At 38.0% G+C, this 27,622-nt stretch overlaps 3 protein-coding genes across 5 annotated transcripts in view; all 3 read left to right on the top strand.

The window, feature by feature from the left end:
* The window catches only part of LOC136855477 (gonadotropin-releasing hormone receptor-like), a 434,721-nt gene extending 429,982 nt beyond the window's left edge, over positions 1–4,739 (top strand). For both annotated transcript variants that reach the window (XM_067132553.1, XM_067132554.1), the window contains one exon: positions 3,126–4,739. In XM_067132553.1, the coding sequence (XP_066988654.1) occupies positions 3,126–3,878 (753 nt within the window). In that variant the 3' untranslated portion in view covers positions 3,879–4,739. The remainder of the gene's footprint in view (positions 1–3,125) is intronic.
* A 3,487-nt stretch (positions 4,740–8,226) lies between these two features.
* On the top strand, positions 8,227–9,723 carry LOC136855475 (uncharacterized). Its single transcript, XM_067132551.1, has one exon. The coding sequence runs from the start codon at positions 8,227–8,229 to the stop codon at positions 9,721–9,723; it is 1,497 nt and encodes a 498-aa protein (XP_066988652.1).
* A 121-nt stretch (positions 9,724–9,844) lies between these two features.
* LOC136855474 (endoribonuclease Dicer-like) overlaps positions 9,845–27,622 on the top strand; it is a 29,975-nt gene continuing 12,197 nt past the window's right edge. The window contains exons 1-6 of one of the 2 annotated variants that reach the window (XM_067132550.1): positions 9,845–10,645; positions 16,153–16,243; positions 18,033–18,173; positions 20,158–20,316; positions 21,290–24,361; positions 26,203–26,421. In XM_067132550.1, coding sequence (XP_066988651.1) covers positions 16,187–16,243; positions 18,033–18,173; positions 20,158–20,316; positions 21,290–24,361; positions 26,203–26,421 — 3,648 coding nt within the window. In that variant the 5' untranslated portion in view covers positions 9,845–10,645; positions 16,153–16,186. Of the gene's footprint in view, positions 10,646–12,170; positions 12,476–16,152; positions 16,244–18,032; positions 18,174–20,157; positions 20,317–21,289; positions 24,362–26,202; positions 26,422–27,622 lie in introns of those variants that run through there. The other variant, XM_067132549.1, reaches the window with a different exon arrangement.

The raw sequence follows: 27,622 nt of genomic DNA, 5'->3' as shown, positions 1-27,622 counted from the left end.
TGCGCACACAGATTATATGTATATAAAAAATATATATAGATATATATTTATATATATATACATACATACATACAAATATCGTTTAATATCCCATTCAACATACCTTGGAAATAACTTACAATTCCCCCTGGTTGTAGGTTATTTCCAAGATATGGGGAATTTGACAATGATAATTGTGCTTTAATATATGTGAACATAAAAAAGACGCGCTAAGAATTGCATCTGTACTATATATATATATATATATATATATATATATATAATATATATATATATATATATATATATATATGTATATATATATATATATAATATATATATATATATATATATATATATATATATATATATATATTATTATGTGTGTGTGTGTGTATACTATATATATACACGAATTTTGTTCACTTATATACGCATGTATGTATATATATACATACATACGTACTTATTCCAATATATATATATAGTTAATGCATATTCAAAACATGCTTGATGATACGTACAGTACATGTATGTGTGTGCATATACAGACAGACTAATATTATTCGAGTTCCTTTCTTGACCGAGTGATATGCAAATAAGATATCCTTTATGGCTTGTAAACCAAGAAATCTCTGACTGAACCCTACACGAAGGAGCTTAAGCGCCCTCCCCTCTCTCTCTCTCTCTCATTACCATCGTCACCTACGGACTGCTATCAAAAATAGTGCCGGTTGGTAGCTGACAGCCCACCATCTTTATTTCCCGAACTTCATAGACAGGGGAAGTTATAATCTCTAAAATGGTAATTCTAATTCCAAGTCTTCAACCAATAATTCGTCCCTGTGTGGACGACTTGGCGTATCCAATATTTATTTTTAAGTTTTTGAGTTTTCCAACAAAAGTGTCTCAGTTTTTTAAACTGGGCTGTCTGCGTCGTCACATTTTCCGGCGAAAGTTCTTCGAAATATGAGCTAACAAAAGCTCTGAATAATATCAAAATCTTTGGAGCCTATTTTCTCAGAATGGGGAAGAAGTGGCTTACGCTAGTTACGTCAAACTAGGGACGAACCGACTGAAACTTCAATTCTAACTTCATCGAATGTGAACACAGTCTTAAAGGAAGCGTGTGTCGTGGCTCGAGATGGTCTTAAAAAATTAGTTAATCGACTTGAGCCTGGAACCTATACTTTAAGGATAAATTTTGCCAAACGCTCATGCAGCGTCTGTTATGAAGGAGTAGGTGAGAGATCCGGTAATTGAATTTAGAATTTAGGCCAAAAGCCAAGCACTGGGACCTATGAGGTCATTCCGCGCTGAAACGAAAATTGACAGTAAATGTTTAAAAGGTGTACCAGGAGGGAAACCTCAAAGCAGTTGCTCTATGAATCAGTTGTTAGGAGAGGGTGGAAAGTAAGACGGAAGAAAGAGAATATGAAAGGAGGTACAGTAAAAGGAACGAAAGGGGTTGCAGCTAGGGGCCGAAGGAGCGCTGCAAAGAACCTTAAGTAATGCGTACTGGGAGATTCGTCAAGTAGTGAATAAACTTCAGAAAGAGCCTGTGTTTTTCGAGATTCCATGATTACCAACAGAACAGCTCATTTAACGATTCATGATTTAATTAGCTACGTTCTTTTCACTCCGTAGATGAGTCAGGCATGTATTTATGTATATGTATCCTGACAAATATTGATATGGAGTAGTTATACATGCATTCGGTTTGTCGCACACACACACACACACACACACACAGACATTGGCATATGAATCCTTTGTTACCAAAATAAAAACATGGGAAAAATCTAAAAAAGAGGACAATAACAATGCATGCTTTTTTTTTTTTTGCAAACTGTGTCGCTCTTTCTGGGTACTCGTGAATGTGTGTGTGTGTAAGAGAGAGAGAGAGAGAGAGAGAGAGAGAGAGAAGAGAGAGAGAGAGAGAGAATATATCTGCAGTTGACGGCATCGACCGTCATCCAGAATTCTACAGTGACGATAATCACGGAATGGATTTAACTTGAGGGGTGTAGTAAAACCATCAGCTCTCTCTAGCCTTGTTGCAGAGCGATTCGAGTTCTTCACCCAAAGGCCGCCGGAAGTCCGGGACACAACACAACAGGAGAGGTGTGGGAACTGTTGCACGTTTCCTGGAATAAATCCTTTCTATAGTCTATTTTGGTAACTAATCACAGTAAGCATGGAGTTTAGGACGCATTGTTGTTCCTTTCACTTTACCTGCCGGCCAATTCAGCCCTTTGCCAGATATTATGGGGCCAACTTCGGTGACAAAGGAGTCATTTTTGGCGTCAACTGTGGACAAATGGAGGCGCTGTGCAATTATCTTGATGGAGTAGCTACTTCATTCGATGACCTCTGAATACATGTCTGTGTGGCCAGACACACACATACACACGCAACGCACATTCATACACACACACACACACACTCAAGACAATTGGTCTATTGATGGAGATAAGATAAGCTCTGTCGTGGTCTTCCCAGCACTGATTGATTAACACGAGGCTGACTCATGTGCATGCACCATAATCAAACCGATATTCTGAAGGTCCCTTTTCGAAATTTCATAATGATCGATGTACGATCTTAGATATGCAGACTTGGTTTATCATTGTAATACAAAGAACGTGCAAAACATAATGTATAGAGAAATTTATATGTTTTCTCTCTAGGGGAAGTTCCTGATTTTCAGACAAAGTTAATTCAGGCACCAAGGCAACGGGAATATTGAGAGAGAGAGAGAGAGAGAGAGAGAGAGAGAGAGAGAGGGAGAGAGAGAGAGAGAGAGAGAGAGAGTGTGTCTCCGAAATTGTTCATAACTTAAAAATTATTTTTAGGTACCACGGTAACTTACCCTTAGGTCCTGACATAATTATATCACCATAATTAATGAAGATCACACTAAGCTTACAGTAGTTACAATACTTTAAGCAGCGATTGAGTGTAAGTTTAGCACTTGGGAGTTATATTAGGGCTTATTTTGCTAAATATGATACGGATCTGGGCACTATACCCTAATATAACGTGGGGAAAGCACTGAAAATTATCCCAAAACTTTTTGTCAAAATATTTGAGACAGAGGAGAATACAAACTTTTACTTATTTATTGATTCATTCATACTTTCTAGGTTATCCTCGTCATAGCAGCAGTTGCTACGGCCCTGCCAAGGAAACCCACAAAGGATTTCCCGAAGAAGTATAACTCGACTTTGGACGGTGTAAAGGACACCTATGGAACTTATGAAGAAACACCTGACGAGGACTTGGTTGTACCTGCTGAGACCCCCTTCCTTGACACTCTTCTCCCTCCTTCATCCTACGATGCCTACTTTGAACGACAGCCAGAGGACCCCATCCTTCCCCCTGAAGGATCTTCTTACACCGGCGTGAATGAGGAATCTGAAGGAGAAGCCCTTGTGCCCCCACCAGTAGACACCTATTCTGCACACTCAGGTAGCGGCCATTTCGACCTCGTGCCTCCACCTGTCTCCCCCCAGGAACCAGAGGGCCAGAAGTCCTACGTATCCTACGAAGAAGGTGGTCAGGAGTCACTGTCCGTTCCAGCCTTGTCCAGCTACGCGCAAAGCCCCTCAGCCAAGTCAGGTGCTGATGTACTGGCATCCTTGGCTTCCATGGTCCATGCCCTTCCCACACCCAGTTCGTACGAGAGCTACGATTCGACTATCACCTTCAAAGACGCCCCCAACGCCCCATCGCTCGTCCTTCGCCCTCCAAGAGCTCAGGAGAGCCCTGAGCCAAGCCACAGCTCGTACTCCGAAGTAACAGACGACCATCCCACACTCTCCCCTGAGCAGATCATGGCTGTCCAAGAGGCATTGATCCCACTACCTGTGTATGATCTTATCCCTCCCTCCTTGTAAATATTTAGGTCTGTTAAAATCACAGTCACAACTGACAGGAACAAGAGTCTCAGTCCTAGCTGCTGTGAAGTCGTCGTTAGGCAGTGTAGTCTCATAGTCTCATACTTTGCTCAGTCTCCTCCACCATGTTTTGTCTACCTTAGGTCTCAGGCTTTGCTTCCCGTCAGCATGATTTCTTTAATAAATCTCTAAGTCATGTTTATTAATAGAGTGTTTTAAGGTGCAATTGCTTACATCTTTTTCTAGGGAGACTGCGAAAATTGGTTTTCCTTTGAAAGAAAAAGAGTCTGGCTATCTCACAAACTCCTTAGATTCCTCATGTAGGGACATAGATCATTATTGTTCAAGTTAACGTTTTATTAAAAGTGTCACAACCAGGACTTTGTTATTACTGACAAAGAACAGTAAGAGGCTACATGATGTACATTCCCCAATATCATTACTGGAATTCACACTTCCACAAATCTTGACTACGCATGCGCCAAAGGCATCAAAGTGATTTGTTCGTAAGAGACAAAAACACTGATGACCAGTGGATTTTGCTATGGCGGCCAAGTTGAGCACACTGCATTAACAGTAAAGCTCGATGGAGCTTTTCATAGCCTATTTGTTTTTCAATAAAAGAAGTGTGATTCCAGAAATTAGGGGCACATTATTTTACAGTGTTCTGTTGTGTTTTCTTTCGAAGTTCACTGTCGTACTTCTAACGGCTTGCAAGGAAAATTTGTTTGTGAGGCTTTGCATCTAAAACACTAGTCGTACATTTCGAGAGAAATCTTGAGCATTGTTGTAGGATATAGAGTACTTAATGATTCCATTTATGTAGCAGATGACTGAATAAACGTTTTGTATAAATTTGTACCTTAAACATTTTTTCCCCTTGTTGTTGTTAGTAGTAGTAATAATTTCTCCTGAGATGACAGCAAGCCTTATTCTTGAAGTGAGCTAGTTTGTTGATTCGGGACTGGTTCAGCCGCGTGAATTTTATAGTTAAACTGCCACTTCCTTCGCACGTCTTACACTAAAAAATATAAATAAGTAGGACAAACTAAAAGAAGAAAAAGATACTGCGAAAACTTGTAAGTCTAAGAACTCTGTTCCTCGGAACTTTCGAGGTGTCTTGCGTTGTCAGCCAGAACAGAATAACAACGAAAGCAAACCTGAGACGTGGAAACGTAAGAAGCTGCGAAACATTAAATACGGCGGCAAGATTAATACTGTTGCACCTCGGGACAGGACTACTCCCGTGTTGTTTGAGTTGCACTGGCTCACCATCAAAGCTAGAATAATGTTTACCTGTGAAGACTGGATGTACAAAACATTTGAAAGGCTAGCTGCGCATAGACAGCCAATAGCCAACGGGTGAGCTAACACAGAAATAGCTACAGTTGATTTTAAGTTGTTGACGTACGATATACTGCGAGTGCTGGTTTTACAACCTTTACATTTGCAGCCCAAGGATGTCAAGTAAGTTTCCACTTAACTTTACGACTGAAAATATCAAATCATTCAAGAAAAATTGAAAGACATTTTCTGAGAGTTATGACAGTTGGATTTGACAGTTAATATGGAGTACGCCGTATGATCTCGGAACGTCTCTAGGCTATTGTGTACATGACAAATGAATTTGCGGGTCTCACAAAACGCCTTTGCTTTAAGTAAACTGAAAAAAAAACGCAAACTGTAAAATGTAACCAGAACAGCTAGATAACAATGAAAACAAGCTTGAATTGTGGCCTCATCAGAATTTTTAGTTATACTGTTAAGCTTTTTATGAGAGGGTAAGCGTGGGCTACATTTGTTTTTCGACAAAATTGATTATATGAAAGTCGACAAGACCCCAAGAAATGTGAAACATATATACAAGAAATCTAAAAGAATATAACCACCTGGATATTCATATTCAAGAATTCTTTTTGAGTGAAAAAATTAAGAAATGAAGGAATTCCTATGAAATATTCAGTTAATGACAAACCATCAAGCTGGCCAGTCAAAATTTCAGTTGATACATCAAAGTCTTCTTCTTTCCCACCGTTATCCCTACGTTGAGGGGCCGGTTGCCTGATGTGCCTCTTACAAGATCAGGCATGGTTCATTGTTTGGCAAAGGGGTTTTTACGACTGCATGCCCTTGCTGTCATCAACCACAGTTATTGGCTGCGGGCCTCGCCTTTGACTAAAAAGTTATTGGCAGTGGACCTAGCCTTTTACTAAAAAGTAAGACTGCAAGGCAGCAGTTTCCACAGTTATCGGCGGTGGGCCTAGCCTTTTACCAAAAAGTATAAGACTGCAAGGCAGCAGCTTCCACAGTTATCGGCGATGGGCCTAGCCTTTTACTAAAAAGTAAGACTGCAAGGCAGCAGCTGCCCTTTTAGTCGCCTCTTTGGTATGTAGTACATATGAACATAGTAACACTTCCAAGAGCTAGACTGCGCTGGAGTTCACACCTGAGTTGTAATGATAAACCTGAGTAGCCCAGATGGTTGTCAAGACAAATTTACAAATAAGACCCATAGATGACATTATTACTTGAAAATTTTCAAGCACCATTCTTGCTGGAAAAATTTTACACTGATGAACAAATTGTCCCTTTCAAGGGAAACTCAGTTATGCGAACCTATAATCCAAAGGAACCTTAGAAGTAGGAGTATAAGATCGTCGTTCTGTTAGGTATTGATGGATTAGTTTACAGTTTCAAAATTTACACAGGAAAGATAGGCCCTGACCCAGGTCAACCAGATCTGATCTCCTTCAGCCAATACCAAAAGGAGTATGGCATAAAGTATACTTTTGCAAGTGGTTCAGGAGGCCCCTTCCGCAAATTACACTATGGAAACGGGTTCTTTTTGCACTTGGGACAGCTAGAATGAATCGTGTATCTGGCTGCAACTTGCCCTCTAGTGCACAAATTAAAAAGTCGGGACGTGGTGCAAGTGTCATTCAAGTTCAAGCTATAAGTATCAGAATGGCTACTACTGAAAGGAAAGGCTCGTGAGGAAAAAAGGAGAAGGCCATCAGTGGACGTTGATGAGCTGTACAGAGCAAAGCTGAGAGGGGCCTCACAGTGCCAATACCAGCCAGACCATTAAGGACTGACATGATTGTCCAATTTTCTGAATTTGGAAAAAAAAAAAAAGAGACCATGTAAGCATTTGGTTGTTGTAAACTTGCTAGGTATACTAGCGGATCCACGGGGGGTTGCCAACTGCACGTAACCTCCCATGAAAATAATGACAGAATAATAATATTGAAGATTTAGCTGATAACATAAATGAGAAATATAAAAATGGGAAAAATTGATAAATCTATTATAGATATATATATATATATATATATATATATATATATATATATATATATATATATATATGTATGTATGTATGTATGTATGTATGTATGTATAATATGAAAATTGCTGCCCCCCTCCCCATGAAATTTTTCTGGATCCTCCAGTGAAGGAAAACTTGCAAATGCACTGTAGTATGTACCAAATGGTTTTGTGCATTGCCTTGAAAAGGCAGAATTTCGATTCGTCGTAGCACCAAAAATAGACATTATCATGTTTGTTGTAAGGAAGGATATAAACTTATTCTGAGGAAACTAAATTAATTTTCTTTTCATTTTACGTTTATCGTTTTTAGGATGAATTTTTGCATCGTATGTTTAAGGAACTATTTACCTAAGAATTGCTGGATTAATTATTTTTCGGAGAAATAAAGTAGGAAAGCCTTAAAAGGAAGACGTATCTGCATAGCCGTATATTATTTTTATGTGTTGCACAAGGTTGGCCTGGAACAAAATAAAAATATTAACTCTGTATATTTTGGCTATTTCCAACATATATTCAATATTTATCACCTTAAATTTTTTCTACTGAAAAATAAAAAGGCATACAATATAGGGATATATATATATATATATATATATATATATATATATATATATATATATATATATATATATATATATATACATATACATATATATATATATATACGTATATGTATATATTAGAGAGAGAGAGAGAGAATGTTATGCACCGCATCCAACGTAATTCGGGTTAGAGCAGGAATCCCTTCGGCCTCAAAAATTCGAGAAACATCGGCTGTAAAGAAAAATGCTGCGCGCCTCGTCTAGTATGTTTGAGAGTCGCCTTTGAAAGCAAAGTGTTTCCAACCAAACGCGACCGGCTACGCGCCATGTTTCTGAAGAGCCGTTATAACGGATCCCTCTCGGTGGAAGCTAATGCTATGCGCCATCGTCCGCTGCGGGAGTGCTCCGCGAACTCAGAACTGTATCGTTATTACCGTCGTTATTACCGATCAAAGCGCGATAATATTACCGCTATAATGAGTTTAGACAACGTAGATTCTGTAGGCGTGGCCGGGACGTCCCTGGATGGCGTGAAAAAAAGCAAAAAGGGGAAGATCTCTCTCTGCGTTGGTGGCTTCTTCGGTAAAGGTAAAGCTGTTGTGGGTGACGTTTCGTTTTCAGAAGATGGCGATAGTAGCGAGAAGACAAAGAGAAAAAGATCTCATGGCGATTATAGTGACAGTGACACCTCAGATGATGAGTGGGTACTTCTCTATGATAGTGATAGTGACACAGAGTGTGATGATCCATCCTCCTGTACAATTAGCAGCCCGAGTTACGAGGGCAGTTGTGCTACCCCCATCAATATCGATGCCTGTGCCAACGCCAGCATTGGTTCCCAACCAGTGGAACCGTCTGTTGGTGAGGATAAACACTCGGTACAGCCGGAAGAGGAACGAAAAAAGGGTGGTAGGCCAGAAACATGGGCTGCCAATGTCGCTAAGAGGCGAAAAAACCTTGGCCTGTCCTACCAAAGTATTGTTAAAAAGACTGGTGCCAAAAAAACTGTTCCAGCCAAGAAGGTCGGTCCCCCTTGCAGCTGCAAGAACAAGTGTTTCTCCAAAGTTGGGGATGAGGCAATTAATAAGATCTTTCAGGCGTACTGGTCTATGGGGGACTACAACTTGCAGACAGCGTACCTCCAAAGACACATTTGCCGGGAACCCATCAAGAGGAAGCGAACTAAGGCCAAAGAAAGCAAGAAGAAGTGGACATTGAGCTACTTTGTTACCTTCAAGGGCAAGGACATAACAATCTGCAAGGCTGCCTTCCTCTCCATTCATGCAATAACTGCTATGAGGACCCAAGTTGCTATGGAAAAGATATCGAAGGAAGGGAAAACAATTAAGGACCTAAGGGGCACAAATCCCAACACCAGAAAAATAACAGAGGCTGTTCTAAAGTGTGTCCATGAGCACATACAACTTCTGCCAGTTTGTTCTAGTCATTACACCCGCAAACGCACCCCAGACTGGCAGTATTTGGAGTCTCGCCTCAGCCTGAGGGCACTGTACGAGAAATACCTTGATTGGATGGATGTCAGCCATCCAGACGTTGCCGTGGTAAAGCTGAAATATTACAACAAGATTTTCAGTCGCCACTATAAGATCGGTTTTCGTCCCGTGAAAAAGGATGCCTGCAGCACCTGTGAGCAGCTCACAAAAGCTCTGGAATTTGGAAGGCAGGCTGGAACAGATATCTCTCACCTTGAACAAGAACTGCAGTTGCACAGAGAAAAAATATCTGTGGCCTTGAATGCCATGAACACCGCCAAATTCTGCAACAGTGACTGGGTCTGTGTTGCCTTAGACTTACAGCAGCCCATGCCATGTCCTCGTCTTTCTGTCAGCTCAGCTTTCTACAAACGCAAATTGTGGTTGTACAACTTTTGTGTACACATAACATCAAGGAAAACGAATCATACTTATATGTATGGGAGGAGCACGTTGCAGCCCGAGGGTGTAATGAAATAGCAAGTTGTCTTGTCAAGTGGTTACAGGACTTTGTACTCAACATCCCTGATCATCCAAAGAACCTCAGAATATTCGCTGACAGCTGTGGGGGTCAAAATAAAAATATGGTCTTAATTCTTGCCCTACTTCGTGAAGTCCACCTGCAGCACTTTGATAGAATTGAGCTTTGCTATCTAGCCTCCGGTCACTCGTACAAAGCATGCGACCGCTCTTTTCGTATTATAGAGCGGAATATCAGGAAGTGCGAGAGCATAATGACACCCAAGAGGTACCGCGAGAAGATAGCAAGCTCCCGCAAGAAGAAGAGGTTCCCCTTGTACCACATGACAAGAGAAGACTTCCTGGGTTTTGACAGCTTAATTACTACCAAGAAAACATTCAGGAAGAGTGGTGGGGTCAAGGAGTTCCAGAATGCTGCTCAGCTCATCCTCAGCAGTGATTACCGCCAGGGGTATATCCTCAAGAAAGATTACAATGTGGTCGACAATGAGGGTACAAAGGTCAGCGTAGTCCCTCCCAGGATCTCTGTTGCTTCGTTTGACCTCCGCCAAATGCCACTGCCACCAAAGTACTCCCAGGACCGGCCACTCAAACCAGCAAAGATAGAAGATCTTCAGAACCTGGTGCAGTACATGGGTTATCTTGAAAGTGTGTGGCTCAAGGATCTTATCTGTCGGCAGCGCGAATTATGTGGCGCTGCTGAAGACGTGTCTGAGCACACAGAACACCCTGGTGAACCAGAAAGTGACCAGTTCTATGACTACGATGCTAGTGTGAGGTACTATAAAGGTGCCCTGACCTAGTCTCTCAAGCATCTCCGGCCTCCCCCTACGCCTTGTTGATGACCTCTGCCTGTTTGTGGACTAATGCAGCTGATTACTCTGCAGAAATAATAAGCAAGAAAAGAACTACTCAAATTCTGGTGAGTAAATCCTTGAGGGAATTCTCATATGTCGAAAGAACAATTCTGTTAGTGTGACCATAACGTTACATAGAAGAATATTTCTTTTTCAGTCCATGCTATGTTCATATTCAGTATATGTCAGCCTCTTTGGATGCCCCCAGTATAACCCGTAGAGGGGGGTGGAAGGTTTATGCCGTCATTGCACATCGAAGTGATGCACTGTAGGCATTACTAAAGATTGGTTGCAGCATCCCTTTGACCCGTAGCTGCACCTACTTTTGAGCTTTCAACTTGACCTCCGTTCCCACTTTCCTTCTGCCTTGCTGTCCAACAGCTCCAACTTAATCTTTTCACTCTCAAGCAATGAATGGCTGGAAGAACTCCAGTGTTTGGCTGTACAGCCAAACTTTAATTAATCCACTCCCTAGCATGCCCTCTGAAAATGTCTCTTTTAGCCATAGAAAATGTGAATAGTTTAAAAAAAAGTGCACTTTATAAATAAATAATATACCATGTTTCCCGTGTTAATTGTTCTTGTGTTGATTCAGTAGTATCGAAACGACCAAATATTTTATAATCCGTATGCCTGATAGGTCCTTAATAGCATAAATAACGGAAAGTCTGTATAATACGAACATGTTATGAAAGCAGACGTGTGTGCGTTCACGAAAAATATAACGATTCAAGAGAAGGATAAACGTTTCTTTAAATGTTGCTTAAGGATAAACGTCTCTTTAAATGTTGCTTTGTTATATTTATTTATGCTTTCAGTCCCTTGTAAGACGGTTCATAGGAGGCACAGAAAATGAGTCAAAAATGATCCTTGAAAATGTGGTAAACAGACCATTGCCCAGTGGCATGTAGGCTCTTATTATGAATATTTTTTCCTTTAATTTTACTTTCATGGCTTGTGTAATGTATGAAAGATAGACTTTGTACTTGAGTGAATGTGAAATTGGGTGTTTTTGCTTCGTTGTAGAATATGACAATACTTTAACGTAAAACACTGATCACCGAGTACTATTTTGATCTACAAAAAATTATGGATTAGTGGAAAAACGTATTGACTGCCCAGACAACCAAACAGATATAAATGGCGTTCCGTATGCGTTCAGAACGGAATTCATCATCTCAGTGCAACACGGAACGAACCTGTACTTCAAGGAACGGGTTGCAAACAGGTTGCAATCCTAGTGTAGACACATCGAATGAACACTTACTTCGATGAATAGATGTCGGGTAAAGTCTCTGTGAATTTAATTTTGCATGGGTGTTTGTAATAATTATAATAAATAATTTCGCGCACCTTTTAAAAATGAAGAGTTATAATGTTGCGTTTACACGGTCGCACACACACACACGCACACACCGCGCGCGCAACTAGGATGAATAAGGAGGTCCGTACCGGTTTTAAACACCTGTCTAGGTATATTTTAACAAAGACCCAGGTCCTTTCCTAGCATAAGTTTGGTTTACGTAACCAGACCAACCAAAGTCGAAAATCCAACCACCGGTAACAACCGCAGGACCCCAAGACCTGTTTGTAAACAAATGATGACGTCATCAGGTGCCGCCCTTCAGGTCCTGTCCGGAACGAGAATGGAGTGCAATACGTTAGACCAAAACGTTTCTGGACTACGGCGGTTGCCGTTGCATCATAAAAACCGCCTGCAACGCCTCCATATCTCTCAGAGGGACTGGGCCACTTCGCTGAGACGTATTATCCGAATTACGAGGCGAGATAAAGGAGAGGAAACCTTATTTTCGTGACACCTGGTCTTCAGTAACCTTGCCTAGGCCTAATTAACGTGTATGATTTTAGCGCAATTTTACGACGGATAGAATAAGGTAGGCCTAAATAAGGTCGTGGATAGCATAAGGTAGCCCTAAACAAGATTGTGTACGTGTACCTTTAGCAAAGGCGTAACCTAAACAGTTTACAGGACAGGGGCTATCGTAGATGAGGCTTAGGACCAGGCCAGTCGTAATGTTTAAAATATACTGGTCACATTTGTGTGTGATAGACTTGCGTATGCTTCTTATGTATATTTTTGATCGTAGGCCTATGAAAGATAGGCCCCACGTACCCTTATTGCTTCAATTGTCAAGGTGTCTGATGATTTTCCATTTAGCCTATACCTATGGTGGTAGTTTAGGTAATTTTTCGGAAAACTCCAGCCAGAACTAAGCCATTTTTGCATGAAAACCATTTTGGGTTTTTCATTCAAAAATGGCTGTTGAAACGACAGGGCATAAAAGAACCTGGAAAATACCAACGTGACGTATTTCTCCAATTTCGTGTCTTGGTTGCTATGTCGAATTTGAAATATTTTTCTTTTTATTAAGCACGGCGTCTGATTGAGAAGAAAGTTTTCCTTTTGATGAGTTTTATCCAAGAAAATAGAAGTTGTAATTTTTGCTGTAACCGAGTTTGCAAAACGCAGAACCAATTATAGGCCTGGTTGGTAAATACCTGAAATTGAAAATTCTATTGGTAATCAAGTTTATTATTTTTTGTCGCTTTAAACCTCAGAGCTGATTGCATTTTTGGTCACGGTGCGCAGTGTCACAGGCCCAGTGGAACTTTTGATAAAAAGCATGGCCTGCTTCACTAGGTTGGGGTTAGGTAAGCTTAGGGTTAGGTTAGTTTGGTTGCTATTATAATGGATTTCCCCAGCCAATCCCTTCTTGAACAAATGGCTCCCTAATGTCTCTCGTATTCATGGAATCGTTCCATACTGTCCGAGCAGAGCTACTAGGGTCTACCGAAATACCAGTAGGTTATCATATTTTTAGCATAACTAATTAATTACATTGACTTGCCCCCTTGGTATTTCTAAGTAACAGCTCCGCACGGACTGTATGGAACCGTTCCGAGAACACAAAAGTCATTAGGGACCCATATGTTCAAGGAAGGGTTGGTTAAGGAAATCTATTATAAAGGAACCATACTAACCTTGCGTACCCTAACCTAACCTAACCTCATAGGCCGTGTTACTTAGCCAGGGCCAGATGTCCCCGGACCCCCCTCCCCATAAAGGAACCCACTTTTTACCAAAAGTTCCCCTATAATACTGCGCAGGCACTAGGCCTGTAACATTCCAGGATGGCCAGCGTACAAAAACATAATTAGTTCCAAGGTTAATCACATGTCAATTGCAGTTGAGTGACCAAAAATAACAATAAATTCTTGATAAAAATTAAAATACTATAGGAAAAGTCAATTTTAAAGGAAATACTCGACATGGAGCTAATGTTTAGTTTTACCGCCACCTTTGCCATAAGTAGTGAAAAAAAACCCTGCATTTGCACTACCCTAATGGTATTTGGAAATTGGGATTAAGCCTACTTCACCAAGTTTTTTCTTTCTTATATAGCCAAATGAAGTATTGGAAAATATTTTTATAAGATTTTTGCATATGATTAACAACTGGCCTTATTCCTTACTGTGCTGGTTTATTTTTGAGATTGTTTCAGTCATTTTAAGGAGTCAGCTATAGGCAATACTTAACCTGCCAAGGGTGTAAGGTTAGACATGGCCTAGGCCAAATTAAGGCTATTCCTAGGCTCCTTTTTGGTATATGTCTTGACGGTAAATTGAAGGTAGACTATCCTCTTCTAGATTGGTTTGACTAATTAGGCAGTGGTTATTTGCTACTTGTTGACCAGTAGGCCTAAATTTTAATACATTTGTAACTTTCTAATCCGATTGGGTATGCAGTTCCTTACCCAGAGTGGATTCCCGTTATAGCTAATATGGACTTAATTTGCCCTGATGTTTTTATGTGTATGGTAAATATGTAATAGGTTCTTATTAGCCTAGTACAGTAAATAATGGAGGTGCTCCAGGGCGAACCTTTTTTGATACAGAAAACCCATGAAACAAGTGAATGTCACAAATAGAGAGTGACCAGAAATGCATAAATCACAAGATAAGCAGTTTGTAAATAATGCAAAGCTTGTGTGTACTCAGTAACAATTATCAAAAAAGGGCAATTACAGGAGCACATCCTAATCTAGCTTTGGGCACTAAGTCCTACCAGACTTGGGCTTTATACCCAACCTAACCTACCCTAGAGCGCTATAAGTCAGGGTAAATTATTGTGATGCATTGTAATGTAACCTAAATTAGCCTTGGGGTTTTACTTCGGCCTCCTGTCTGTCTTGTGTAGTTAAAAAGGATTAGTTAAGTATATGGTACCCTAGGTTAGTATGTACAGTGCTCAAATGGTATCCCTGTAATTACTGTTGCCACTTTGTTTTATTTTGTTTCTCTTGTTCTCATGGTTTTTCTCTGTGGAACATATCTAGCCATCACTCACTGTAAAATGCACTTTTTGTGATAAAACTATCACTCAGGTATAAGCATTTTTACAGGGTTTTCTTGTTATATAAAATGGGCTTCTATTTTTTAAGATGGGTTTTAAGCATTCTTGGCATTTTTGGCTGGAAACCCGTACTTTATCATTGCTGTGTATACTATTCCACTCATTTTTGCAATAATGTGGTTTCTCACTGTGCCCCCCCCACCAAATGCTTAAATGTAGTGGTAGGAAAACATAAAAATGTGGTTTGCCTATCACTAGTGGCAAAAATGCTGGTAAACAGTAAAAAGATATGCAGTCAAGTACTGTATTGCTCTTAAATATTCATTATCAACGACCTTATTCATGTAGAAGTCGGTGGGAACTATAGGCTCTCACAAAATGGAATTTTGAGTGTTGTTCTTAAAAGTGCACATTTACATTAAAAACTGAAAATGTTTCAAATCAGAAGTTTTATGAATAATCTTATTTTCAGGGTATCTCTATTTTGGCTCAAACCTATTATATGTTAAAAAAAGAAAAAAAAGATTTAAAAATATCCTAGATGGTTTTTACTGGCACTGAGAATCTTCTCTCCCAATATTAGTGGCTCTTAGTGTAGTCACACTCTCTGATGGGACAACATTGTGGACATCCATACCCTAGTTATAGAACACACCTGGGGCTAAAAAAGATGGCCCTGATTTTCAAGCTTTGAACAATGGAAGTATCTTCTTGAGTCCAAAAATCAGATTCCTTCATAATCTTCTCTCCTATTCAACACAGTGGAAGAATAAATGACAATAATGGAAGTGTGATTAAAATTTTCATAATGCAAATGTGGAAGAATAAAAAGCTGTGATTAAAAATTTGCAGGAAATTTTTGAAGTTTGTTTTTCAAGTATATTTTTACTGTATGATGTATGCACATTAATGGCTTGCACAGTTCCCTTACTTCATGTACTTAATTTTTGACAAAGGTGCATGAACAAAGTTCTTTTTATTAACATGTTCTGTTATGGTATACATACATTGTTTTTGTTCCTGAAATTACAACACTTCTAATTTGGGCACAGTGTACTACTTTTCTTCGAATCTACTCCAGTGGATGGCAGTTTAGTTTGTTGTGTTTGAAGTGAAACTTTTTATAGTAATTTACTCTTTAATATTTTTGGGGATGGCAAGAACAGTGACAATAATTTTGTTATTTAATCTTTTTAGGGATATCAAGAACTTCGGCTGAGGCTTGTACATAATGGATATTACTGACGAAAATGAGGTTGATACTGACAGTGCTGATGTGCAACTTCCGGTGAGTTTAGTGTAAATTAAAAGTAGAGTTGGGATATATGTATCTAGGTTATTGTCAATGAGGATGTCTAGTAGCTATATCTAAATGTATGTCATATTTTTGCTTGTGCTGCAAAAAATACCTAGTAAGTACAAAACTACTTGTAAATAAGTCTCCCATTAATGAATAAAGTAAAAGTAGTGTATTTTTAACACAAAGTAGGTTTTTTGTACAAACCCGTTAATTATGATCTTATTTCTCCCATGAGAAAGTCCCAGTCAGTACAACTTGGGTTTCTCTGATTTGAGAAGCCTCTGTGGTACTTGCTTAGTCTTGCATAATATGCCCACTTCACTCTTCTTTCATTCTGAACTATCAAAAGTCTGAGTGTAGGGGAAGGGAGGTGGGCACTCACTTTATGATAATGTGTTTGTTTGTTAACACAGTTTTTTGTAGCAACCTAACTACTCGTATATTGCCTGAGGGGCAATGTAGGCATGAGGACAACCAGCCATAACCCCTGAAGGTGAGACATAATCGCACAAGACTAGTGGAGGATTGAAACAACATTCCAGATGTAAATAAGGACATTAAAAAAAGTTGCCATGTATTTTGAAAATAGCCCATGCAACCGAACTCTCACCAGCAACTTGCACAATAAAGATAGGTTCCTCGGATATTGGCTTCTAACTAGAATGCCAGACAAGAGAATCTGCCAGTGCAATGCTGCTGTGATTGAAAGTACTAAAGGTGTACAACCCCCTCCCTGCTGGTAACACATGTCCAGTTCACATTAGTTTTATAAGTTATATGAATGTTTGAGAGTACTGTATGTATATTTGCGCACACACCTTTTTCTCTCTCTCCCATGTTGTCAGCACCCTGGTTTGATTTTGATTTCAACAGAGTATCCCACCTCAGACTTTGGTCAGTAGATGTGACTCCCTCTACCCCTCGATTAATAAGGGGGTTCATAATACAGTACTGAAGGTTCATTTTTTCTTTATTTTCATTGAGTGAGGTAGTTGCAAAGCCAAACTGACACAAGAAATTGTTAGTGTTCATGTTAAAGACAAAGGTTTGTATTCTTGTTGGAATAAATTGCAGATTTTTGAAGATTAATTGCATTTGTTGTAGATAAATAAAGCTCAAGTGTTGTCATATACCCACCTCTTACAGTGTCTCCAAAGGAAAAAGTGAATATGTACAGCATACCATGTTTCTTACCTGCTTTTCATTAAACACCATGTTACCAGGGTTCAGGAACTGTGAACCAGGTTGTGCCTAAACTATATCCATATAAAAGATATGGCGTGTTTATATACAGAAGAAATGCAGTTAATATGTTTCGGTGTTGTTACCCATGGTGAAGTGGGTCCTCACACCACCTATTTCAGTGAAGTGATTAAACCATGTTAGGCCTCTTGAGACATTGGTTTGCTTTTTAGACACACACATATATGCCTTAAACAGCCTTATTGCTATATGTTTGTCTCTTTTTTTTTTTTTTTTTTTTTTTTTTTTTTTTTTTGTCAGACTGTGATGACTCTCAGACATAAATTGTGTTACCATTTATTGGTACTACTGTACTATAGTAATTAGATTTTCTCTTTATTTGCAACCTTGTTTAATTGTGTAGTTCATTCTAACTCTGTCAGTGCTCTATATCGTGTTTGTATTAATGAATAAGCACCCTTAATAGTATATTTTTCAAACTTCCTTTGTAAAAAATGAGGAAGAATATATGGTATTCCTTTAACATGAACGTTTTGAAAAATACTTGTGTAACATTATTAACTTTATATTACAGCTTAATGCGCAGTTCACTCCTCGCGCCTATCAGATTGAGCTCTTCAAGTGTGCGAGAAAAAAGAATTCCATTTTAGTGCTTGGTACTGGATCTGGAAAAACCTTCATTGCAGTCTTGCTTATTAAAGAGTTTGCAGATGAGGTAAGGATTTCATCTTTTAGTTGGGGCATAAGGAGTTGTATGAGGTTATTTCAGAGAAGAGAAACATGGATTCTCAAATTTTATGTTACTAATTTTATAGTACTGTATTACGAATTGTTAGTGGTTGGCAGATCAGTGAAAGTTTAGACTTTATAATTTTGTGTATAATTAATGCGTGTACGTTGATTTTCATCTTGTGGAGGGGTTGGTTGACAATCTGTTGTGGAAATGATGTACCTGACTCATGATTTTATTATTTAAATTCCTTGCTGAGAGTTTTTGACCTGCCATGAATTTGTTGAAGCACAATGTTCTTGGTATACACTCTTATGACACATGGTTGTCCACATCTAACCGAAGTGCTGGGTCATGGAAAGGTTTGATATGTATGTACAAAACAATTGATGAAAACAATTCAACAGTTATTTCTCCTGGCAAAAACTTGCACATCTTGTAAGTATAGTACACTTGAAGGCAAATGAAGCTTTTGGGAAGCTGCCTTTCCTGTCAAAGGAAAAAACAGAAAAAATTACATCATATTAAATGATAAGAAGTTAGTGCTTGAAAAGAAAAAATTACATCATATTAAATGATAAGAAGTTAGTGCTTGAAAAGTAAGTTTAAAAAATACAAAATGTTCAATGAAAAAGGAATAAAGGCATGGTAAGATGAGAGAATGTGAGTAAATAGGGCAAAAATGACATGGAACATAGAACATTGAATGTCATAATAAATTAGTACACTTACTATAAAGAAAACAGTTGTACAAAGCAAACTAGATAACAGCACAAAAACATAAAATAGACTGTACTGGCACAAAACTTACTGAATAGGATCGTGATGAAGGATAAGAAACAGAAAGTTGAGAAGGATTGGTGAAAGCAGTATGTAACATAACAGACCTCAAGACCAGACTGAGATTTGGAGATAGATTTTTAGTAAAACTGACTTGAGGTAAAGAATGGCATTGGTAATAAGGACAGAGTTTGGAAGTCACAATTTTTTCAATTACAAGCTTGATTATGGAGGGGGAGAACTACAGTAATTATAAGTATGGTAGATCCTGTACAATGACTGACTCAGAATCAGAGTGCATCCTCATGACAGGATGTCTAGAAAGCAGTTAGGAATTGTTGAAGCCAACCTGATGCGTCATTATGCATAGTTTCTGGGATAGCAAGTTCGTGAGAAATCCATAAGTTAAAGTACTTTTCAGTAGTATTCCTGTATTTATAATACTGTGTGTACTTATTGGACAAAAAATTCGTGAATAAAGCACACACTAACTTAGCCAAGAAAATAATTCTTGAATAAACTACAGTATGCTCTCACTTAGCCTCAGGTATATCAAAGCATCAAAGTATTTAAAGCAGTATGTTCTATAGGAAAGATCAAAGAACTGTAGTTCCATAGTTGCTTCTTTGGAAAATTAATTTTCTCATTATGCAATTGTGTTTCCAATATGCAGCTCAATCTTCAAAATTTTCAGATATTTAAGGTTAAAGCCCAGAGAATGTTGACAGTGCAATGATAGCATGCTTTATTATACAGTGAGTGGGACTTTACACTCAGGACTTCAGTAACGCTTTCACTCTAAAGATAGGGCTTCTTGCCAGTACCCGGGACACCTTATGTCAAGAGCTGATAATTTACTTCATCAATCAGTAACCTTGAGTCAATTTAGATCTACGTAGCAGCTTTGTGAGCTAATTAGTCAGGATAAGCAATCTGAATCAAATTGCTTCTCGCATAAAAAATACCTGAATTGTATTTAGAAATACTTAAATTATACTTGTATTTGCCCTGATCATGTAAGCCTTTCATGTTGTATGATCAATGCCCTGTTAACTTTGTACAATTGTAAGGACAGAAAGTGTTAGAGACTTATGTTTTGTTTGATCTAAACTACTATATTAAAAAAAATGTAATGTAAAAACAAAGAACTTTCTTGCAAACAAGCCTGTTAAGTCAAATTTCCTTTCAGATACGTGGTTCTATTTGTAATGGAAGTAAACGTACTGTTTTTGTAGTGAATACAGTCCCACTTGTGCACCAGCAAGGTTTAGCAATAAAGACACATACTGGGCTGAAAGTTGGGCAGTATGAAGGCTCTATGGGAGTGGACTTCTGGGATGATAATAAGGTAACTACACTAAGTGAAATATTTAAGAAGCTTTCTTTGTCAGGATGGTGTATATACCACATTTTTGAAGCTGTTTTGTACTAATTATCAAAGTAGTTCAGCAAACATGCTGGTAGGGCAGTCTAGTCAAAAAGTCCTATTACAGACGAGAGCTGCAGTTTTTGGCACTTTTCCACTAATTGTATTAAAAAATTTAAGAACATCTCTGATGGCTATATTTTGTACTGCTAAGAGCAGTAGGGTGTTTTATTTCTTCATGAAATTAATGTAAGGCAATAAGTTTTTCTTTTATATACTCACTTTGATGATGAGAACATGAATTGGATTATTTTTACTACTTTGGAAATGTATACAGCATTTTTCTGACGTATCCTAAACTTTGGTCAAGTCACTTGCATACTGTAATGGAATTATACTATATTTGTGGTTAAGTTTCATAACATTTTATCCCTTATCAAGTATCAGATTAAAACCCTGATATTATAAGGACCCTACAGCCCATGTTAAATATCAGATTAAAACACTGATATTATATTAGGGTACTAAAGTAAAATTTTCTACTTCTAATGAAACTGGATTAGAACCGTATACAAAGGTTTAATAATATCTTGACGCCCACGGGCCATAAAAGTTGTAAACAAAATTGGTTAAACCTCTGTGAAACTTTTTTTTTTTTTTTTTTTTAACCATTAATAGAGTAGGATGTGTTTATTTGGATATTTAAGTGGTTCAAAACTGTCAATAACTAATTTTAGATATCTCAAGATTTGGCCATAGTTGCACCCCTTAAAAAGATTTATTGAATTTTTTTTTAAGCAGGACCATGAAATAATTTCACAACATTATCCATAGACCTATTGAGTTTCTTGTGCCTTAGGCCTAATACTGGGCAGTTGCTCTCAAAATATATACTGTAGAATTAAACATTTGTTTATCTGGTATAATGAACTAATTCACATTCGTTGTATTTCAGTGGGCTGATGAACTTGAGGAACATGAAGTTATCATCATTACTGCACAAATATTTTTGGAGTTAATTCTTCATGCAAGACTTCCCTTGAGAAGAGTAAACTTACTAATTATGGATGAATGCCATCATGCTGTTGGAAGTCATCCAATGCGTGAAATTATGAGACAGTATGATGCCCTGAAAAGAGCAGGTGTTGATGAATGTCCTAGAATTTTGGGCCTCACAGCCAGTGTCATAAATAAGAAGTGCAAGAAAGATGATGTATCCCGGAACATGCATGAATTAGAGCTGACGATGGATTGCGCACTTGTCACTTCTGTGGATCATGAAGAGGTGTTGAGGTTTACTACTAGGCCAGATGAAAAACTTGTGATTTACAGAGGATTTGTAATGACACCTTACCAAGAAATGGTAGCAGCACAGTTAGATGGAGTGCAGTGTGAAGTCGAGGAACAAGAGGATTTGAATGATAAAGTGAAAAAATTTATTAAGAAAAGGATATTGAACATCAAGCACATAATGTTTTCGTTGGGTGACTGGTGTGTAGCACGTGCTATATACTATGAAAAGGAGAGCTTAGAGGAGAGTGCCGAAGCTGAGGAAGTTCCTGTCGTACGAGAGCTTTTAGGGAGACTCCGGACAAGATTTGAAGAAATATATGTTCAGTGTGTTTTAAGAGAAAAACTCATGGGAAACCCAAAGGATCATGTCAGCCACCAAGTTTTAAGGCTTATTGAGATACTTGCTGCCATTAAAAGTGATGAAGTGGCAGGATTGATTTTTGTAGAGCGAAGAAACACTGCCAAGATCTTGTATGACTTTCTTCTAGAGTTGGCTAAGGCAAATGAGGATTTGAATTTTATAAAGCCTCTTTATGTGGTTGGTGCTAACACTCGTCCAGGAATTGACTTGAAATTAGCTGAGCTGGAACTAAGAAAACAGAGAGAGACATTGAAGAAATTCAGGGAAGGTCAAGCAAATTTTATAGTTTCAACAAGTGTGCTGGAGGAGGGAGTTGACATTCGAAAATGTAATGCAGTTATACGGTTTGATAAGCCTGCAAATTACAGAGCTTATGTTCAGTCTAGAGGAAGAGCTCGAGCAGTCCCATCCAAGTACATTTTAATGGTGGAGATGGGAAAATATATGTTATTCATAAATGACTTGGATGTTTATAGAGAAATTGAGAAAACTCTGTTAACATTGTGTCATAACCGAGACTTACCAACAGCGGAAGAAATTCAGAGACATTTCGATGAAGATGATTTATTGCCACCATATGAACCGTATGGCCCACAGGGACCAAAAGTTACTGCAAATTCAGCCATTTCACTTATTAATCATTACATTGGAAAATTACCCCAAGATAGATTCACAACATTGGCCCCTGACGTAATATATGTGAATCGTCATGGCTTGTCACAAGCAGTTATTCTTTTGCCCACATGTTCAAATCTGAAGGAGCAAATTAGAGGGACCTTTGAAGACAATAAAGATCTTGCCAAAAAGAGTGCTGCGCTAGAGTTATGCAAAGTTCTTCATCAAATGGGAGAATTAGATCACAAACTTCGACCAACAGTTCCAAGTGTTGAGATGCTGGCAGATGATTTGTTAGACTTGAAGCTAGAATCCAGTAAAGCCGGGGAACCAAATCTTGGAACAAAGAAACACAGGCAGATATATAAGAGAGAAGTACACAGTTCTTTCCGTCACACTGAAGGAACCCCCTTTTATTTGTATTTTGTTGAGATACGCCCCACAGATGAAGATTCAAGAGAAATCACAGTAGATTCAGCTGAATCAGAGGATACTGTGGGAATACTGTGTAAGGAGGAACTTGTCCATTGTCCATTTAAACTTTATGGACCAAAGATTGGTAAAGTCATGGTAACACTTAAGCAGTTGGACCTAAATTATAATGTGAGCTGTGAAATGATGAGGAAGGCCAACCATTTCCACAAGTTGGCATTGGAAAGTATATTGCCCATCAACACATCTTTGATGGAATTTGACCCAAAAGGGTTAGATAATGGACTGTTCATTGTACCTTTAAAAGGCAGCTCTATAAACTTTGGACTTATGGACCGTATGGCTCAGCTTTCCACCGTTAAGGAGGAAATTCCAATAAGATCAGGTCAAACATACGAATTTGACAGAGATTTGTTTGAAAATGCTGTTGTATTTCCTTTGTATGGGGAGATGCATCAAATGCATTATGTTACAGAAATTAAGGATAATTTGAATCCTAGATCTGAGTTTCCAGAATCTAAAATGTTATATGAGAACTACGAGGGTTACTTCAGTACAAAATATGGTGCAACAATTACCAACAGGCTGCAGCCTTTAATCTCAGTCAAGCATTTACCAAAGGAGTTGAATTACCTGAAGGAGGTGCCAGTTAAAAAGAAAGGTAACAGAGATCCACCATATTTCATCCCAGAACTATGTGGTATTTTACCCTTTCGTGCTTCACTGTGGTGGCAGCTGTCTTGTGTACCTTCTATACTGTATCGACTAAACAGCTTTGGTGTGGCACATAAATTAAGTTTAGACATTGGCGTGTCATCTAAACTCAACCTTGCTGCTATAACTGCTCAGTCTTTGGATTCCAATTGGACTGAACTTATTGCTCAGAATACTCCATCTGATGTCAATTTAGCTGTTGCACTTTCCCAAAAGAAAGTAAACTATGTATACCCTTTTATGCTTGCCCATGCCTTGACCCTTATGGCAGCAAATGATGTATATAATTTGGAGAGGTTAGAAGTTTTGGGCGATGCATTTCTCAAATATGTAGCTGGCGAATATGTTTACCTGAAGTTCCCAGATGACCACGAGGGTAAGCTTTCACCTAAGCGAACATTACTGATTTGTAACAAAACACTCTTCCAGCTTGCTAAGAAGAAGGGAATCCCTGAGAAGATACAGGCAATAAGGTTGCAACCCAGAGTAAATGGTATTCTTCCTGGTTTTGGAGTGAAGAAATTGGTTGGAAGAAAATTGCGTGAGATTGGATACCCTAATGATAAGTGGCATAAACTTCCAGTCCCAGAAAAAATATCAGATTTGGAACAAGTAAGTAATTATTGTGCATGTTTTGCATTTGAATTAATTAAATTTTTTGCTGGTATCAGTTTTTTTTAAGTAGTATAAAGTATAAACATCTATATTTTATGCCTACATTGCTGTCCAGTAGCATTTGGGGCAAGTATAGAATTATGCTGTCCATTAGCATTTGGGGCGAGTATAGAATTATCAACAAAGAAAACAAATTTTGAGTCTTACATTTAATTGAGCAACCTTTACTAGAGGAAGGCCCCTGTATATATTTGTATGTATGTATGTATGTATATATACATGTATATATACATATATACAATATATATTAAAATAATTTAATTTTCTCTGCTAATTTTTTGTCGACAGAATTAGAGGGGAAAAAAATGCTAGTTAGCCAGGAGTACTACACATTTATGAATTAATGAATTTCCAAATTGTTTTGGCAACTGATTCATGGCTTGTTATTATCCCTAGGTGCAATGTAGTTGGTGGTTTATTGAGACCAGAAACCATTGAAAAACTTCTTTGAAGTGATCTTAAACATAAGTACAATATGGTATGGGCACATTGCATTTTTAGGATTTTTATACATAAACATATATATCAATTGCCTAAACACATTTTATTATGAGAGTGCTATTTTGAATAATGTGTTATCGCATGCACTCTTTTGTTGTCTAAAAAAAACCTTAGTGCTATATTTTAGCATGACATCGCTTCAGGAATGGAAAGCATCACATTGAAGGTGGGGAGGACAAAGATAAGAGCCAAGGTGATGAGAGGAGGATTGAGTGATATGCTTTGATATCAACAAGAAGTATGGTGATGACACTGAAAAAATATATTGAGTGAAATTAATTTCCACTTACTTCATGCCTGCTTAATAAGTAAAAATTTTAACACATATCTTATTAAGTAATATCTTATTAAGTATATGTTCTGTAATAGAAATGAAAGGTTTGGAATAAAAAGAAGCAAGAGTCTTACAGAAGGCTTGAAACAATCTAAATTTTATGAAGAAGACCATTCTGGTCGACGGGTTTTGATACAAAACTAAATTTGTTTGACTTCCTCTCCATGTACCTTGGAATTATGATGGTTACAGTCCCTGCCCCAGCACTGTTGGGAGGAAACTTGCTGCTTATGTATTCCAGGACACCGTTGTATCCGTATATCTTACTAAGGTCGAGTCCCACTGTTTGGAAATCGAGTTTCATTGGTAATTGGGCTTAATATGTGTTAGATTCATATTGATCTCAGTTGCCCAGCCCTCTAATTTGTTTTGCTGTTTATGAGGTCATATCAGAAACTTTCCACATGTTTGGCAAGCAACTAATCCATAAATAGGATTGTTAGTTGCTTCCTGTCATCTGTAAACTGATGATCACCGCGAGGCTTTTGTTTTACACATTTAGGCAAGATCTGTATTTTAAATAGTCACCTTGGAGAGTGCATTAGCAGCCTGTAAACAATTCCCGTGAAAGTGTAAAACAAATGGTGTGAACAATAAGATGTGTAATAATATTCGTGTAATAGACACAGATCTCTCCATTACAAGTGTGTTCACCTTTCATCCCAATAGACTGCTGAATAATAACAAGCCATGAATCAGTTGCCAAATAAAACACCGGTAAAAAGGGGGTGTTCCCAGACGGTCTGGATCAGTTATTAGTTAATCTCCTTTGAAGGATTTTGTGAATCCTGGACCTGATATGAAATACCAATATTAGCCAAAGAGTAGTTTGTGAAATATAAACACTCTAAAAAATTCTAAGCAAAAGATATTGAATAGGTTACCTAGTTAACAAATGTGTATTATTTCTTATTTTGTGGTAAAGTTCTTGCAATTTTTTTAGGTGATAAAAGATCTGGAGGATGAAGAAGAAAATCTTAATGGAGATGTGAGCAACAATCCTCCCACTCGAGCATCCTGTTTCAACCCATGGGAAGAGCATGAAGTATCTGACAAAAGTATTGCAGATTGCACTGAAGCTCTGATTGGTGCATATCTCTTGCAGTGTGGGGCAGATGCAGCAAAGGACTTTTTACATTGGATGGGGATTGGTGTTCATAAGGTAAACAGATTGTTTTGTGTGTATTGTTTGAGTGTTTTTCAGAATCCTAGTATTTTTTTTTTATAAATAATAGGCAAGTGCCTTGTCAGTTGTGAAAAATATAATTTAAGGGACCTGCCAACAGCCTATTTCAAGAAATGGTCAAAAATCAGTTTTTACCTTAAGACAGATTAGTGTGCAAATAAACACATTCTAGATCATTGTTGCTCAAAAAAATGTTCAGAGAATTATAGATATTATTATTCACAGTTTTTATGGCCTGTGCTGATGGCCAAATTTTGAAAAATGTTTGAAAATTAATTAATGAATTTTTCAGACAGATTAATATCGAAATAAACACGTACTAAAGTGCTCTTGAGAAGAATAATGTTTTGAAGTATATTAACAATATTGTTCTCTGCTTTTATTGAGCAACAGTTTTATATTATGTGTTTAGTGAATGTTTAATGTCATGGATGTTGAGCAGTGATTTTAATCATAAACTTTGGATTTCCTCTGTAATGAAGTGTTCATACAGTCTCTGCAATAAGACTTTTGGTTTGATATTAAGAGAAAGAAAGTGATAGAATGTGAGGTTTGATATTAGAGAAAGAAAGCAATAGAATGTGATCTGTACAGTACAGGGTAATGGGTGAGGTTTTGTCTTCCTTCCTGCTCTCTCCGTCCTTCACGGTCTTCGGACCATCTGAAAGTAGCACCTTTTGCGAGTTGTCTCCTCTGGGTTATTCTTTTGGGTTTCATGTGAGCGTTCCTTTCTCCTGTGGAAGACGCTGGTCTTTGAAAAAACATTTTAACCCTTTATGTAGGGGGCCAGTGATTTTTCACTGTGGCCAGTTTGTTTTAATGAGGAAATTCTCTCAATAGTGAGTTTGTAAAGTTAGGAAAATAAAGGTAAAGGCATGAACTTTGTAAAGTTAGCATTGAAACTCAAACATTCCTGAAACAATTAGTTTCCAAAAAATAGTTTAAAAATGAGTAGATAAACCAAAAATTTACTCTAAAAATTAGTAGATAAACCAAAAATTTACTCATTTTATTAATTTTACACTGGATTTCTGCTGATGAACAAGATTGCTGAAGCCTACTGTATGGCAGGACTGAAAAACATATACAGTACTTAAAGAAATGAAAAGCAATAATATTCAGTAAATGCACTCAAATTGCCCTATATTTTTTCACACACACACACACACACACACAC

This window comes from Macrobrachium rosenbergii, chromosome 31, assembly GCF_040412425.1.
Source record: "Macrobrachium rosenbergii isolate ZJJX-2024 chromosome 31, ASM4041242v1, whole genome shotgun sequence".
NCBI classification, from domain to species: Eukaryota; Metazoa; Arthropoda; class Malacostraca; order Decapoda; family Palaemonidae; genus Macrobrachium; species Macrobrachium rosenbergii.
Note: the sequence above shows the minus strand (reverse complement) of the source record. Positions and strands in the feature narration are given on the sequence as shown.